The 14,734-nt window shown below is 41.0% G+C and overlaps 4 protein-coding genes across 5 annotated transcripts; 2 read left to right on the top strand and 2 right to left on the bottom strand.

The window, feature by feature from the left end:
• Window positions 1–1,924: 1,924 nt before the first annotated feature.
• Window positions 1,925–4,631, bottom strand: BCIN_18g00140 (hypothetical protein). 2 transcript variants are annotated; one of them, XM_024698273.1, is made up of 3 exons: window positions 4,340–4,631; window positions 4,172–4,285; window positions 1,925–4,042 (listed from the first exon to the last, which is right to left on the bottom strand). In XM_024698273.1, the coding sequence occupies exons 2-3, from the start codon at window positions 4,241–4,243 to the stop codon at window positions 2,048–2,050; spliced, it is 2,067 nt and encodes a 688-aa protein (XP_024554090.1). In that variant the 5' UTR covers window positions 4,244–4,285; window positions 4,340–4,631; the 3' UTR covers window positions 1,925–2,047. The 2 variants fall into 2 exon arrangements, with proteins under 2 accessions (XP_024554090.1, XP_024554091.1); XM_024698274.1 differs by lacking the exon at window positions 4,172–4,285.
• Window positions 4,632–8,137: 3,506 nt separating this feature from the next.
• Window positions 8,138–11,232, bottom strand: BCIN_18g00135 (hypothetical protein). Its single transcript, XM_024698272.1, has 6 exons — window positions 10,813–11,232; window positions 10,001–10,544; window positions 9,656–9,848; window positions 9,446–9,544; window positions 9,009–9,078; window positions 8,138–8,815 (listed from the first exon to the last, which is right to left on the bottom strand). Exons 2-6 carry the CDS (start codon window positions 10,316–10,318, stop codon window positions 8,290–8,292), a joined length of 1,206 nt encoding a protein of 401 aa, XP_024554089.1. The 5' UTR covers window positions 10,319–10,544; window positions 10,813–11,232; the 3' UTR covers window positions 8,138–8,289.
• A 488-nt stretch (window positions 11,233–11,720) lies between these two features.
• BCIN_18g00130 (hypothetical protein) lies at window positions 11,721–12,325 on the top strand. The gene is made up of 2 exons (XM_024698271.1): window positions 11,721–11,863; window positions 11,931–12,325. Exon 2 carries the CDS (start codon window positions 12,004–12,006, stop codon window positions 12,244–12,246), a length of 243 nt encoding a protein of 80 aa, XP_024554088.1. The 5' UTR covers window positions 11,721–11,863; window positions 11,931–12,003; the 3' UTR covers window positions 12,247–12,325.
• Window positions 12,326–13,026: 701 nt separating this feature from the next.
• BCIN_18g00120 (hypothetical protein) lies at window positions 13,027–14,170 on the top strand. The gene is made up of 2 exons (XM_001545509.2): window positions 13,027–13,373; window positions 13,480–14,170. Exons 1-2 carry the CDS (start codon window positions 13,210–13,212, stop codon window positions 13,898–13,900), a joined length of 585 nt encoding a protein of 194 aa, XP_001545559.2. The 5' UTR covers window positions 13,027–13,209; the 3' UTR covers window positions 13,901–14,170.
• Window positions 14,171–14,734: the final 564 nt, after the last annotated feature.

Here is a 14,734-nt window from a genome sequence, read left to right as displayed (position 1 = left end):
AAATAACTCATTCATCTCCAAGAAAGAAGTGGCGAGTTTCTCTTTCGGAAATGGATGATTTACTTCGTGATGTGGTTGAAGAAAGGTTATTGGCAATTGAATGAACAGATCTGCGTGTCGAAATTTAATGAAAAGTCCTCCGACACTAAACTTTCTCATACATATTTTCCCTAGACAATAAGGAAGGAGATGGAAGTTAGGAATCGAGCTGATAATGCATAGATAGCGTCTCAGGGATTTATTGAGGAATACGAGAATAGATGTCCATATCTATTAATACGTAAATATACATGAATCCAACAACATCTTGTGGATAAACTTCAAATGATTGGTGACGATCGATGGTGGTTATTATGATTGTGGTCGCTGGTGGTTCGTAGTCTTTGTTTGTGAATGGACTGATCTAGTAAGCAATAAGTTGTGGACTTGAGCTGAGAATAGATATCATCATCGTTGATGATTGAATGCGGATGGTTATAACGACGGGTGGCCGTAGTTGTGCTTGTTGTAAATGATCAAAACACGAAGTTTTGTAGAGAATTCATGCCTGAAATCATATTAGCAAATCATTGAAAATCAGCCATGAAAAGACTCACCCGCTCGTACATGTAAACCTTTCCTTCCAAATAATTTTTTTCCAAAACAGTGGATACCGCGGAGAGCTAGCAGAGCGTCATATCAGTTGTTTGATGGCCTTGTTATCATATCATGATGGCAAGCCCCCAAGACCCAATAGCTTGCTGCGCTCGAAGATCTCCTATACAAATTTCACTTCTCGAAATATCTTCCAAAGAAGATCAACCGAGGAAAAAGCCCGCCGCTGTTTTAGAAGATGAAGTTCGTGACGTCGGAATGTTAATACCCAGATGATGTGTAAGGACTGCCAAGAAACTCCATCTAATCTTGACAAAGAGTTTCTGGGGGATCCATATTTAGTTTGCGAGGTATGTGGCGTAGCTACTGATGATTAGATTGTCGATAACCGCTTCGAATGGAATGTATCATCCAAAGATGATCAGGGAAATGGAAGTATATCTCGTGTTGGCGACATTGTTCACCCCCATCCCAAATCACTTAAAGTGAAATCAAAAACTACACATCAATCCATCAATCCATCAATCCATACATGCATACATAACCCCAATATCATATCAATATCTGCGCGTCCACAAATATCAATACTATATCATGATTGCATGTATGCAGATGAATGTGTGGAGATGAGTATATGCAGATGAATGTATGCAGACGAATGCGTAGATATGGATGTATGGAGATGAATGCGCAGAGAGGAGAGTGTGGAGATGAATGTACGAAGATGAGTACGGGGCAGTGATCTGCAAAGAAGGAGTGATAGTAAAGCCCTGAACTAAATTGGACGAGGTAGTGACAGTAATGACAGTGGAAAGAACAACTGTAGAAGAAAAGCGAACAGTTGAGAGTATTGATGTGGTCTTGTAATTAGTAACTTCGTCTGTTATACATATTGAAGTAGATGAATGCAGATAGTAACATCTAACTTATGAAGAAGTAGAAGTAGACGGGAGTATGCGTGAAAGTAGAGTAACCTGCAAAGAAGTAAATAGCCATTCAACGTAACCAGAAGATAGAGTTTCATGAAGTGAAGTAAGAACTGGTCTTCAGAATGAATGGGAGAGAAGTGTAGACATGGAAATGTTCGGCTTAGATTGAAACTTTGAGATAAAGGGAAAAATAAAGTTGAGATAAGACAGTTGAATGGAATGGCATAAAATGGAATAGAGAGAAACGAAATAGAGAAAAATGGAATAGAATGAAATAGAATGATTGATTGATTGAGTATGAGGTGGATTCTAAATCGAGTACCAAATTGGAATGTCATATACTCGCATAACTCGGAATATAAATTTCTGATACTCAACGAAAGAAAAGATGATGAAGGAAATAGTAAAGACAAAAGTCAAAACTCCCAAAACATAAATTGAAATCTAATCTATCAAAATAACATTCTCTTTCAATCTCGCCTGCCTATTTCCCCCCAAAAACGCCAAACTAAAGTCTAATACATCTAAATCTCAGTCTCTCCTAATCTCGCATTTCTACATACATTTTCCAAGAATGCGAACCTTCTATCCTTTTCCCTATCCTTCAATCCTTGATGATAAGCCTGGAGTGCCGCTTTTTGTGCCTCCAATGATGCTTTATCCTGTGCTAGTGATTGCGTATAGCTTTCTTGAGTGCTACGGATGAAGGAAGAGAAGTTAGGTGGTGTAGGGTTGAGATTAGCCGGAGGATTTATGAGGAAAGGGGCAGCGGGAGCGTTGAGGTTATGAGGAACCGCAGCAGGATTGACATTATAATTTTGGGGAGCAGCGGGAGCGTTGAAGTTATGAAAAATCGCAGCAGGGTTGACGTTATAAAGTTGGGGGCCAGCAGCATTAGGATCGTTATGATATGGACGGGCATTTCCATTGTATTGTGGAGATGCGAATGTATTAGTCCCATAGTTCTGATGAACCGCGAAATGACTATTGCTATTTTGCTGAGGAGTATTACATCCATGATTTCCAGGAGCCATAAATGAATTAGCATCATCATGATTCAAAGGCTGCGATCTCAAAGGATTATAAGAGCCTTGCTGTTGCTGATTTCCAAGAGCTTGAGGTGGGGATTGTAAATTTCGCAATGCACCCATTCCGGAATTCATAGGATGATTACCAAATGACTCCATGTAAGCAGCTTGAGAAATTTGTGTTTGGAATGGAATTGCGGGTGGAATTTGAGCCGAGCGAAAGCCTTGTTGCTGCTGCTGCTGCTGCTGAGATCCAATCAAACCTTCGACCGGACCATCGTGGATCGATAATGACGCAAAGGATTGAGATATAGAAGACTGTCTACCAAGTTTATCTGTAGCTGGAGCAGATAATTGAGGAGGTGCATGAACACTTGTTGATGGACTACCCCTATCTCCATCGTTCTCTCTGTGTTCGCCTTCACCTATGCCTCCACTATCTCCATCTCCCCTCCAAGCATCAGTAGCAGTTCCAAGCAATTGATTCATCGTTTTGAAAACGGTTGTTTTGAATCCACTACTATTATCTCCGGGGGGTACTTGACTCGATTGACCTTGATCTTGAGATTGGCGCGAGTGTGCCTCTGTAATAGGAGCATAAATTTGCGTAACACTCCGACTCGATTGATCTTGACCTTGAGATTGTGATCCAGTAGCAAAAGCGGAATTAGGAGCAGGGTTTGGAACACGAAGCCCTGGCAATGGATCAGGAAAGCGGGACTCATGATGAGGCTCAATATCTTCGTGTATCGTGGCACCAATTTGATATGATCTCTTCTTTCCTTTCCCTTTTCTCCTCCTGTTTTCCTCATTCACCATATCGTCTCTCAATTTCACTTTTTCAACCTTTGACAGATGACGATAGGGATCAGAGGATGAAGGACCTTGGTTTGTCGGAGCAGGTTGAGGTGCCTGGATCGGCTGAGCGGGCTGAAATGCCTGGATTGGCTGAGGGGGTTGAGATGATAGGCCTGAAAGAGGAATGCTTGGTGCATTCAAAGGTGCACTTCCCCTTCTCCCTACATCTCTACCCCTATCAATGTCCTGCCCACTGAATACTAATCTCTGATCTGTTCTTCTCAAAACACCCTCCAAAGCTGCATCTTCCGGCCCCCCTTGCATATGTATCCCACTCAAAATAGCCTCCTGATGAACCTTATCCACCTTCCCATTCCCCTCCCAACTCTTCCACATTCTCGTCCTCAATTTTTCCTCCACAATATCCCTCACGGCCTCCCCTTTCCCATTCCTCAGATCTCTAAATTTGTCAAAACCCAAAATTGTGAAAAGTGGATCAAATCGTGCGGAATCTATCTGATCTTTTTTATTTCTGGAACATTGTTCTTTGGTTATTTTTTGATCGATTGTAAAGTTTGTAATTTGGTTTTTTTGCGCAGGAGACCAGTCAAAGCGAGAAGGACTGCAGAGGCTGGTGATTTCGTGACCCATTATCGTGATGGGAGCGGGAGGAGGAGCGGGGTTGACTAGGGACTAGATGATTTGGACGAGTTAGTGATTCTGACATCATCGCAGAATTGAACAAGAGCCACGAAGCGCGAAGTACGAAGTACGCGCCGAAGTTTTGTTACGTTGTAAGATAACAGAAAAGAATAGACTTACAGATGGGCCTGGTAAGGCTGGTGGTGATCGCGACGCTGCTGTCGCTGGCATAGCCAGTCGTGATGATGCCATGATTGTTTGTTTGTACGGATAGCACCAAAGAATAACGCGCGACTAGCAATAAGAAAGTATGAATCACAAGGAAAAATCAATGAGAAAATAACTAACCTACTTATATATAATTATTGTATTAAAACTCTCACCACATCTCCCGCAACATGTTCTTTATTTGACAGGTTTCAGAATACTTCGGAGAGCTTCCGATTTTTTTCTCTCTATCTATTGCGACCGACTATCATCGCAACAAACCCATTCATGGAGTCTCCTAGAAACAAACGCCTAGGTTTCGTTTCGTCCCATTTCAACTTCAAAAGAAGTTGGAAATGGAACGAGCTTATTCTCGACCCCTCGCGACTAAAAATAGCAACGAGGTCGCTGGCGCTCTTTGTACTTACCTTTCATGACTCTTAGAACTAAAATGTATGCTCTCATTGAGCTTGAAGCTTAATTGTGGTTAGTCACACTTTTCAGAGAGGTGGCGTGGCTTGTGCTCTGTCTAACGTGGGGTGGAAATACATACCTCTATCCTCGCTTCAGACTCGAAAGGTGGTGCCGGAAGCACAGTTGATACCAAGAATCAATAAAAGGGGGAAGATTCACTCTCAGCCATGTATCGTGTAATCATATATTCACATAATTGTGCTATTTTATATTATATCTGTAGATTCAGAAGCCTCTTTAAATTGATTATAAATCGCCCCTAATACTACCTAAGATAGGACTGTTCTAATTCGATGTGATTAACAAAAGGCGGAAATGTCTACGGAACTACTTCAACTAAATACACAGCCTTAAATGAATTAATAAGACAATTAGAAAAGGAACAGTTAGATTAAATCAATTGAGGGCTTTTAGGATCTGTCATTACTTTTAAAGTAATCTTTACAATCGTAGTGGGATTAACTGATTGAAGTTTGAAAGAATCAATTTAGGTGTATTCGCAGGCGTATTTGCGAGCGGGGTCAAGAACATCTATTTTAATTACACACAGTAACCTTCTCATAGCTTACATTGGTGTTGGAACACATATAGCCAACCTTTTCTACAAATTGTATAGAGGGAAATGAAACCGGGATAATAAAAAGCATACACAAAGTGGGTACATCTGAAGCCTCAAAAAAGATTAGGGTGGGGATAAAAGGGTCTGGAAACAAGATAATCGAAGTTTTCGCCGTTTTTATAACCCTGAAAATACAGTATCCTCAAGTTTACAATCTTGGCCTAGTGCAAAACTAATGCAAAACACTGTTAGGAATAAATATGAAAGATACAATCTTATAATGGATTGATACACAATCTAGATCCATAGCATTAACAATTCCACACCCCTTCCACATCTACAAAAACGATTCCTTCAACATACTAAGAAAATCGATGAGATATATTTCACTTTCCCTTTCTCCATCAGAATATTGATATATGTTTAATATTCACAATAACTACCATTAATTCAATTATCGAAAAGCTTCAGATTTATAATCCAAATGATACAATCGAGAACTTATTATACAATTCAGTAGTAAATTAATAGAAGACGCTATAAGGAATAAGCTAATATTTTTAATAAGTTTGTCCTCCTAGTATCAAAGTATATTATTCTTACTCTGATATACTACAAATCTAATAACTCATTAAATTTTCACAAATTGAGAATCATTAATTAAAGCGAAAACAATTATAAAACGAAATTACAAACCCTTCTATTATTCCTTTTGAAAAACGATTTCGGTTATCAATCTTACAATCTTATATAAAGGATATAATTTACAAGAAGATTGATCTACTTAAATATTAAACAAAAGAATTTCTCTGACTGAACGAATATTTTGAATTAAAGAATAATATAAATCATCTACTTATAAAGAAGAAATCTTCTTCAACCTTTTGTAATAAATAATTAGAAGCTGATTATACTTCACCTATATCTATTACATATATTAATCAAAAACTAAAGGAAATAAAATATACTTTTTATATATACTCAATCTATAAATTTGTTTTTGTAGCAAAAAATAGCTTTATGAATAGATTCGATTTGAATATTATAGATGTAAATAAGGACCTTTACTAAATTCTATTAGAAACAAAACAAAAAATACCCGAAAGCTTTTTATTTTGTAATAAGATATTTAAGAAAGTCTATCGAAATATTCAGAAAAGGAATAAAACAAAAGTAGTTTGAGATATCACCCAATTGATCATTCCTTTGACAAAAACCTTGACTATATCTGATGCTATACATTTTGAATTTTTGATTGAAAGTGTAAATGAAGGTTGGAATAGCTCTATACCTTTTTACAGTCCTGATAAATTCGACGTCATCATCCTTAAGAATAAAGTTAAATCTTCCTGGGAAGTTTCCGTATATCTGGCGATAATGATGGAACTTGGTAAGAGCTTTCAACCGTACCTCGGTATTCTCATTGAAACGGCTACACACTCAAGAATGGATCGAAGTTGGTTCACGGATGGATGCTCGAAATGATAGTTTAAAAATCTCCATTCGGAATTGGTCTGGTAACTCGATGCAACATAACCCTCAGATAAAGATGGTCTCAGAGAGATGTTCCAACGGAGGGAGGCATAGATGGATGGTATGGTATGGTATGGTATGGTATAGTATTATTTTAATCTTTAGGGGGAGACCTCCCGAAGGGTATTAATATGGGTAAGTAATTACAATAAAACCCTATTTATAAAATAAAAAACCTCAAATTATAAGGAAAACCCTTAAGAATTGAAGGTTCGTAGAGAGCACCGCGTACAGGTGTCTGCCGAGGGAGGCATAGATAAAACCATGAACAACTGGACAGATATTGGTACCATGGATTTAAGAACAGCGTTTCCGAGGTTCTTAAACATCATTTGCATCCTGGCTTGGTCTGAAAAACAAGGAAGTAATGGTGCTGATACATCAGCAACAAAAATTAGACTCGTCCTGATAATACATGAGACGAATGTCCGTTTTCATAGCTTTTGTGATGCCGAAGATAAATTTCGTCTGTTGGTCAGAGTTTGGAACAATAGTGACATCGATCAGCTTATGAAAGGCCTAGCCTTGAAGAAGATCATCGACCGATTTGACAGCGGCTTCTGAGTCGAGCATGATGCCAACGAATTGCAAGCTGGAGTAACGCTAGTCGAAGAAGCTTTCAGCGATATCACCGAATGTAACATTCAAAATTTAGATAGTAGCCTGGTTTTTGAGATTGCAATGGGTCTCCTGGGCGAGGAAGGTTTCAGGACCATCCTACGAGCCTTCAATTTCGGCGATGTGACTATCACCGTTGTCGGCGAAGAATGAATCGCAATCTTCAGTTTAATTGATAAACGCAGAGAATGCGTTCTCAAAGGCGGCTTATGAGTTCGAAATGTAATGGGTATGTTGCTTGTTCTACTTATCACGATTGGTACTTGGCCTTTTGGATCTCATTGCCTTTCAATCATTCTTCTTGGCAGTCTGTTGTTCTTTAGAGCTATGTTTGTTGGACCAAAATTTCTTCCTGTTCGCAAACATAGCACGTATTTCGGTTGCATTGCCCAAACTTTCGGTTGGGGTCATGAGGGGTACAATGATAAGAACGGGAGAAACGAAAAGAACCAGCTCAGCTGCTAGGGTACAATCGTCATGTGTTGGTCCTGAAAGTACGATTGGCGAACCATGCCTGATTGTCTGAATTACCATCGGCTCCTTTTACCACAACTCCTACTTCATCCACCCTCTCCCTATAGTTTCTACCATCTTTTCATAAGATACTCTTCCCTACTCCGCTTCATCTACCCCTCGATACCACCCCTTACCAGTCCAACATAGATCCTTTCCATTTCAGGATAAAATTCGCGACGAGGCCCATCATGAGGGGTATAGAATTACACTAGGCTAACTTGAAGGACAAGAGAGTAATATGATTCACGTTCAGGAATATGAGAGTAATTCGCCGCACATAATACTTCTATTGATCAAATTTTACACCTTACATAACTACCATGACCCCTATGATTGCCATTCGAATAAATTAGCGTCAATTGTTCTTACTCTTGACAAGCCCATCACCCTCCTACATCTCGCAACTCTGGCTAGTCTCGCAATTCTCGTCACTTGAATAAGAACATGATGTAGCGATTGCAGAAAGTCGATTCTGAGTCTGAGGTCGTCGAATTTGAGTTTGAACACATGTATCATCCATATTCGCCACCCTCTCTACCCCGCTACCCGCATTGCCCCTCGTTTGAATTGAAGGATGAGTCTCAACACGTCTATCCGCCGTGTCCATTTCTGTTCCAAAGTACCCTCCTATCTGAGTCTCGATTTCTTTCTGAATGCGTTTATCCCCCATATTCAATTCTCTTTCCATATTTCCTATCGTTTGAGGTCGAACTTCTCCCCCACCGCCCTCCAAAATCCTCCTCCAAACCCTTCTCATGATCAAAAACGTAACTATCCAAATGCAAAGCCCAGCCAAAATTTGAAAGATGCCAATCAGATTATCTAAGACTTGTGGTTGAAAGACCTCTTTGGGGTTTGCTTTTCCTGATGCAAGGAGCGAGACGTCCGTATTGTGGGAGCGGTGTGACCAGGGAAGTCTGAGGCTTAGTTAGTTGAATAGTTGGGGGGCGAGTGAGTAGAGTAGCGGAGAGGAAGGGATAGAAGCATAATTGGCGGGCATAAGGGAAGAAAGTGGGGAAGAAAGAGGGGGAGAATAAACGGAATGAACAGATGGATAGAGAATTACTCAATTTCTTTTCCTTTCAATGATGAAAAGTGAAGTAGGCATACTCAGCTAAAGTCCTCCCACGTAAGCTATCCACTCCACTTCCAGCCAATCTACCAATACCTAATTCAGATACTATATGCCACAACAAAAAAAATTAGCCAATTCATGCAAATCCCACACCATACTTCTAATCCAAAGGCCATATGAAAGTGTACGCATAGTACTAGAACTACTAATACCTGTTCTATCCTACGCATTATACTCCTCTCACTACTCCATCTACCCAGAGGAAAACTTCTCTCATTCCCCTTTCGCTTTTTCAAGCTTACATGCCCCCACCCAAAAAAGATATCAAGAACTCAAGACTCTTAAACTCCACCTTCCACCTTAATGAAAAGAGCATACAAACCCCCAAAATACTTCAAGAACTTAAGAACAAGCAATTTAAAACAGTAGAAAATTCAGAAGAAAAAACAATAAAAGGACCCCAAAAACTCACCACTACCCCCTGCAGACGCAGGAATCCAAACCCACCAAATTCTCCCCTCGCAATGTGGACCAAGACTCATTGTCTGTTTCCCCCGTTCTCTCTCTCTTTCTGTATCGATGGTTGTTAGAACAAGATGGGGACTGGATTTGGATTTGGGATAAGGATAAGAATGGGATGAAATGGAGATAGTTGACTACAAAGAAGAATAGGAATACCAACCATGATTCAAAAGAGCATATTCGGCAGAATTGAATAAACGTAAACTCGAAGCAAAGGGACCAGGTGCTTCACGTAGGGGATACCATTCTCCTCGGTTCCGTCCGGTGGGGTTGGAGCGGGCACGAGTGAGGGGTTTTTGGCGGGGAGTGGATGGAGATTGAGGGAGAGAATGAGAAAAGCCGTAACCGCGAAACTAGGGGGTGTAAATATTAATATAGATTGAGATGATATGGATGGCTATACTGCAAGTAGAAGAGAAAGAGTAAATATATGAAACGGGAGAAAAAATTAGCAAATGAAAAATAACAATAAGCAGTAATACTCAAAATCACTCCATTAACGTACCTCTCTCCAATGCTCACACATCTCCCACACCCAATCCGTCACGACCCTCGGCAGAAAATTGTCAATATAATAATGTCCCAAATTTACCAAGGTCTCCTCAGTCCCTACACCCATCCCATCTCCTCCTTTTGCACCAATTCTGCTTCTATCGTTTTCACTTCTTTCTTTTCCAATATATCCAAAAGTGCCAAAGGCTCGCTCGCTCCATCCTATGTTTCCCGGTTCCTCAAGTATCAGTCTTTCTGTCCGTCCAACTCCAAATTCGTATTCCCAAAACCAAGGTTTTCTGCCCCATCCTTTCACTTCCTTTTCATACATGGTAACCCATCCATTTTCTATAATTGGATTCGTATTGAATTGAAAGTCGAAGCGGGGGCCGAAATCTGAATCTGAACAAGTTTCTTGGTGCTCGGTTCGCAGGGAAGGCGTTGTGAGGGTTTTATAGGCGTGAGTTAGGAGAGCGAGAGCGTGAGTGGGGGAAAAGGTGGGGGTTTCATGGTAGGGAGGGGGTGAAGCGAGGAAGGGGAGAATGTGGTGTAGAGGGCTAGATTTGGGAGGGATGATCAGCTTAGATTGGTTTGAGGGGCAGGGGTTAATTGGAATGAAATGAGACATAGAAATTGCAGACCAAGCACAGGTGGTCGGAGGCTTGCCCCATATATGTAAAGAAGAGTACTCCCTTCTCTGCCTATCTTTCCTTCCCGATTGAAACCCAGAAGAGGGAATAGATCAAAAGAGATCTATCCAGACATCTTCACTCTCATCTCAAATGGGATGGATAAGCCAAAAAACAACCATAAAGAAAAACTTACTTTCTAGGCGGCGGACTGTCCCTAACATATCTCTCATATTTGTCCGGATGTAAAATCCTTGCTAGCGTACGAAAATGTTTCTTAATCAATGTGTTATTTGTTGGCTGTGAATAGTCTGGATCGAAGCTCGTTTCTCCATCGAGGGAATAGTCATACTGAGTGTAGGAGAGGGAGGAAAAATAAGAGGAGGAAGGATCTTGAGGGAGATAAGGGAGTGCGAGGTTGTGGAAATGGGGATGTCATTTGGAGACTTTCGTGCAATCGTAATAGTGGTGTTGGTGTTGGTGTTGGCGGGGTGGCTGTTGGTTGGAGGTGTTCTGGGGTGGTTGGCGCGGGGTGGCGTTAGGGAAGTTCAGGAAACTCATAATTGGGTCGAAATGAAAATGAAGATGAAGGTACTGTGATTAGAAGAAAGATTACATGCGTACACTGTATGTATGATCCATGGTTCGTAAACTTTCGTTAATACAAACACAACGTCTCAACCTTTCTTTGTTCTTTCTAGTCAATTCATTAGATTTCCTTCGATATCTTTACCAGCCAAGGCTTGGTATGGAAACAACATTCGAAATGAGGGGAATTATTTAATTTTTCTTTGTTCTAAATCCATCAAATGCACCAGACCACGATGGAACTAAGTTGCCCGTTTGGTCGTGTTCCATGCTTCTTGTGGATATGATATATATCAACAATCAAATAACTCGGTGAAGACTCGTACGTTCAAGCAACTAAAGCGCTCAAAGGGGTGTTATTATGACGTAAATTAATATCATTACTACTACTACTGCTCCATATATATGCTATAAGAAAAAGAGGACTGAAAGATTTTCTTCTGGTCGATTCAAATGATTCTGATTAGGTCAATTGGTTTCGGTCTTGGTTTGTGTTTGCGGTGTTGTGAATCAAGTGAATCGCGAACAAAGAAGTTTTAATGGGATTCGTATGAGTATGGCTATGGGGTTTTTTGTATAACCATAGAGAGAAAGAATGAGTCTTCAATGGAATTTACATAATATGTGTGGTGTGGTATTTAAAGGGTGATGAATGGAAGGTATTATTCCTCCTTCTCAATGTTCACTACTAATCACTCACTATTCATTCAATCTCACTATCAAAAGACAACCTCCTTCATCGAAGCGAAAACAGTCTCTACAGCAGTAACCAGGCGGAACGTCCAACAATCATCAACCAATGCCTCCTCCCTATTTGAGACGAAGATCATCTTCCTCCTCGGAAAATAGACGAGTTTACCGAAACCGAATCGCCGAAATAGATGCCTCAATTGCCCTCGATGCCAGCGATACACAAAATGCGGTTTCGAGTCCTCTTTATAATCGTGTAATCTTCGATCCTTCCACTCTTTCTCTTCCTCTTGATCCAGTTGCGACTCCAACTCCAGCTTCTCAACCACAGAAAAACGCAAAATTCTCATAGAGTATTTTGTCTGCCGAGTTTCACAGTTATCCTGATATCTTAAAAGAAATTTACCGCGAACTACCCGAGAAGTACCGCACGCCTCTCACTCTTCGATTTATCTCCCTAGCGATCTTTCTCTTCGCGATCTTCACCATCTACATGTGTTTTGGTATGATTTATCGTATTTGCTCCGTGGCTAAGGGTATACTCTGGTTGATTGCAAGTGTGTTGAACTTGGGTTTGCGTATCGTGAATTTTTCTGTGGCGCCAAAAGCTTGTTTTTGGGGGGAAAGAGTAAATGTGCCACAAATCCCCATCCCACTAATTCCCGTTCTCCAAAATAAAGCCATCTACGAAGCGTGATCCAAAAATTACAACTCGGCAATGAAAGGTTTCTTCAGCCCACAAACCGATCCTACAAGCGAACCTCCCACATTGACTGACCTCATCTTCTACACTGCCCGCATATCCAACGCCCTTGAAATAATCTCCGACAGAAACAGTCTGGCCTTACGAGATCATTCAGTCGCCATTCTGATCCCTTCGCTTGATAGTTTCCACCGAAAAATCAATCTGCCCCAGAAAGAATATCATCACTATCGTGATTCTTGGGCGGAGGAATTAATGCACGTGGTCATAAATTCTACAAATGTAGCGAAGGAAGTAGGAGAGTTAGAGGGGAAGTGGAGGAGGATTTTGGATGGGGTTGTGCAATCGGGAGATGCACTTGCAGAACCGGGTCTGGGGTCACCGTTAAGGGAAAAAGCACCTCCTTCTCCATCCTCATTCCTATGAGTAGGGTATGGAAAAAAGGGCTACCGCACATTCGAATCACTAGCCCATTCCACCTATTCTCAAATAGTCAAGCATCGCACTTCGCATATCATCCATCTCAAATCATCAGCGCGTACTGCAACAAAGAAATCAGAGGTGATTCTACGCTTGCTGGAAAATATTGGCAGACAGACAAAATTATTGAAGATGGTGGGAACGGTGGCGGAAAGAGAAAAAACGGATGCAAAGGAGAGGGCGAATGAGGAATATGAGCAACAGAGGAGGGCTGTTTGGAATTGGCTTGGGTGGGGCGCGTGGATGGAAGTTTACACAGAGGAGGAAATGGTGAAGAGAGCCGCGGAGTTGAACGAGTGAGCTTTTTCCCCAAACCTCTCCCTTTTTTTCTTTTTGGAAAACCCAATGAAGATACTAATTCTAACACTATTAATGATAACAATCCACTAACCTCAAAAACAGCCTTGAAATTCTGATGGGAGATATCATAAATATCTCCGACCTTGGAGAACTTACAGAGAGAGTTGAAGATCTGGTGCCGAAGGATATGAAGATGTGGAATGCGGTTATGGAGGCGAGTGAAAAGTTTTTGGGGAAGTTGGTGATGAGAGGGGAGCTAGAGAGTGGGGACAAGAATGATGAAGCGGTAAAAAATGGCAGAATATTTGGGATTGAAGAGGATGAAGAGTCGGGAGGGAAAAGATGGTTTGGGAGCGGTCGCAAAGGAAAGGGGGATGAGGAAATGGCTAGGAAGGAGAAAATCAAACAAGAAAAAATAGGCAAGAGAATTGGAGAGTTGCAGGAATGGGGGAAGGATGTCAGGGCATGGGTTAAGATTCGGGTGAAATTTGCTTACGACTTGAGGAAGTTGATTGAGGAATAGGGGTGTGTAGGAACGGGGGGAAATGGGTTCCATTGGTTGATTGTACTGTATTGAAGAAAAGGGAAGCGAGGGGAAGCGAGGGGAAGCGAGGGAAGAAGTACCTAGTACATCTTGCCAAAATTCGTGGAAGTTAACTCTAAATTCCATTGCGATACTTTTACCATTTCAAGGAAATACAACTCATTACTAGGTACGGAGGTCGCGGTCATTTTGGAAGAGACTAGATAGCCCTCTTGCCCTATAAATGCTTGCGGAATATAATCAAATACACTAATTGATCGTTGTAAGATCTATGCTTAGATAATTTTAAACCCATATTAGGCTTAACGAGCCTATAAGCTTCAGGCTTTAAGATCTTGAGCTGATCTAAAGCTTAATCAAGCCTAGGATATAAACACTATTAGCATATTCGAGTGCCTAGAACGGAGATCAACTTTTATACAGAGCCTTACAGCGTATGCACCTTAAAAGAGCCTATAATCTCTTTCAAAATATCCAACCTTGTCCGCACGGATGATTTGCTCATACATAGGTACATCAAAGATTATCCCGCCATGCTCACTACAGATATTAATAACATGTCGTTTTCCAAAATGTTGTACCGAGAACCCCAAGGAAACTCCCTTCAAATATTCGAATACACCTCTATTATACCATTTTGCATATATCTTGTTGCTCTTCTTGCCATGACGCCCCGCTGGCTCCGGGGTCCGCTACCGTGGAGGCGTTTTCACCTTGCTCTTGATGAGATATCTCACGGCACGCCTATTGGAAGAAACTGAATACCTATCAGAAGCTTCACTACCTAAGTAATCGCGAGTCCATCTCGTTGAT

This window comes from Botrytis cinerea, chromosome 18, assembly GCF_000143535.2.
Source record: "Botrytis cinerea B05.10 chromosome 18, complete sequence".
In the NCBI taxonomy this organism is placed as follows: domain Eukaryota; kingdom Fungi; phylum Ascomycota; class Leotiomycetes; order Helotiales; family Sclerotiniaceae; genus Botrytis; species Botrytis cinerea.
This window is presented reverse-complemented; position numbering and strand designations above follow the sequence as displayed.

Bases quoted from the DNA above. Each gene is read 5' to 3' on its own strand.
- BCIN_18g00140 (XM_024698273.1), bottom strand. From the start codon at position 4,243: ATGGCATCATCACGACTGGCTATGCCAGCGACAGCAGCGTCGCGATCA. The intron at 4,043-4,171 runs GTAAGTCTATTC...CAAATCATCTAG, and splicing joins CAGCCTTACCAGGCCCATCT to TCCCTAGTCAACCCCGCTCC.
- BCIN_18g00135 (XM_024698272.1), bottom strand. From the start codon at position 10,318: ATGTATGAAAAGGAAGTGAAAGGATGGGGCAGAAAACCTTGGTTTTGG. The intron at 9,545-9,655 runs GTTGGTATTCCT...CCATCGATACAG, and splicing joins ATATGCTCTTTTGAATCATG to AAAGAGAGAGAGAACGGGGG. The intron at 9,079-9,445 runs GTGAGTTTTTGG...TGTGGCATATAG, and splicing joins TGCGTCTGCAGGGGGTAGTG to TATCTGAATTAGGTATTGGT.
- BCIN_18g00130 (XM_024698271.1), top strand. From the start codon at position 12,004: ATGCCTCCTCCCTATTTGAGACGAAGATCATCTTCCTCCTCGGAAAAT.
- BCIN_18g00120 (XM_001545509.2), top strand. From the start codon at position 13,210: ATGGTGGGAACGGTGGCGGAAAGAGAAAAAACGGATGCAAAGGAGAGG. The intron at 13,374-13,479 runs GTGAGCTTTTTC...CCTCAAAAACAG, and splicing joins AGAGCCGCGGAGTTGAACGA to CCTTGAAATTCTGATGGGAG.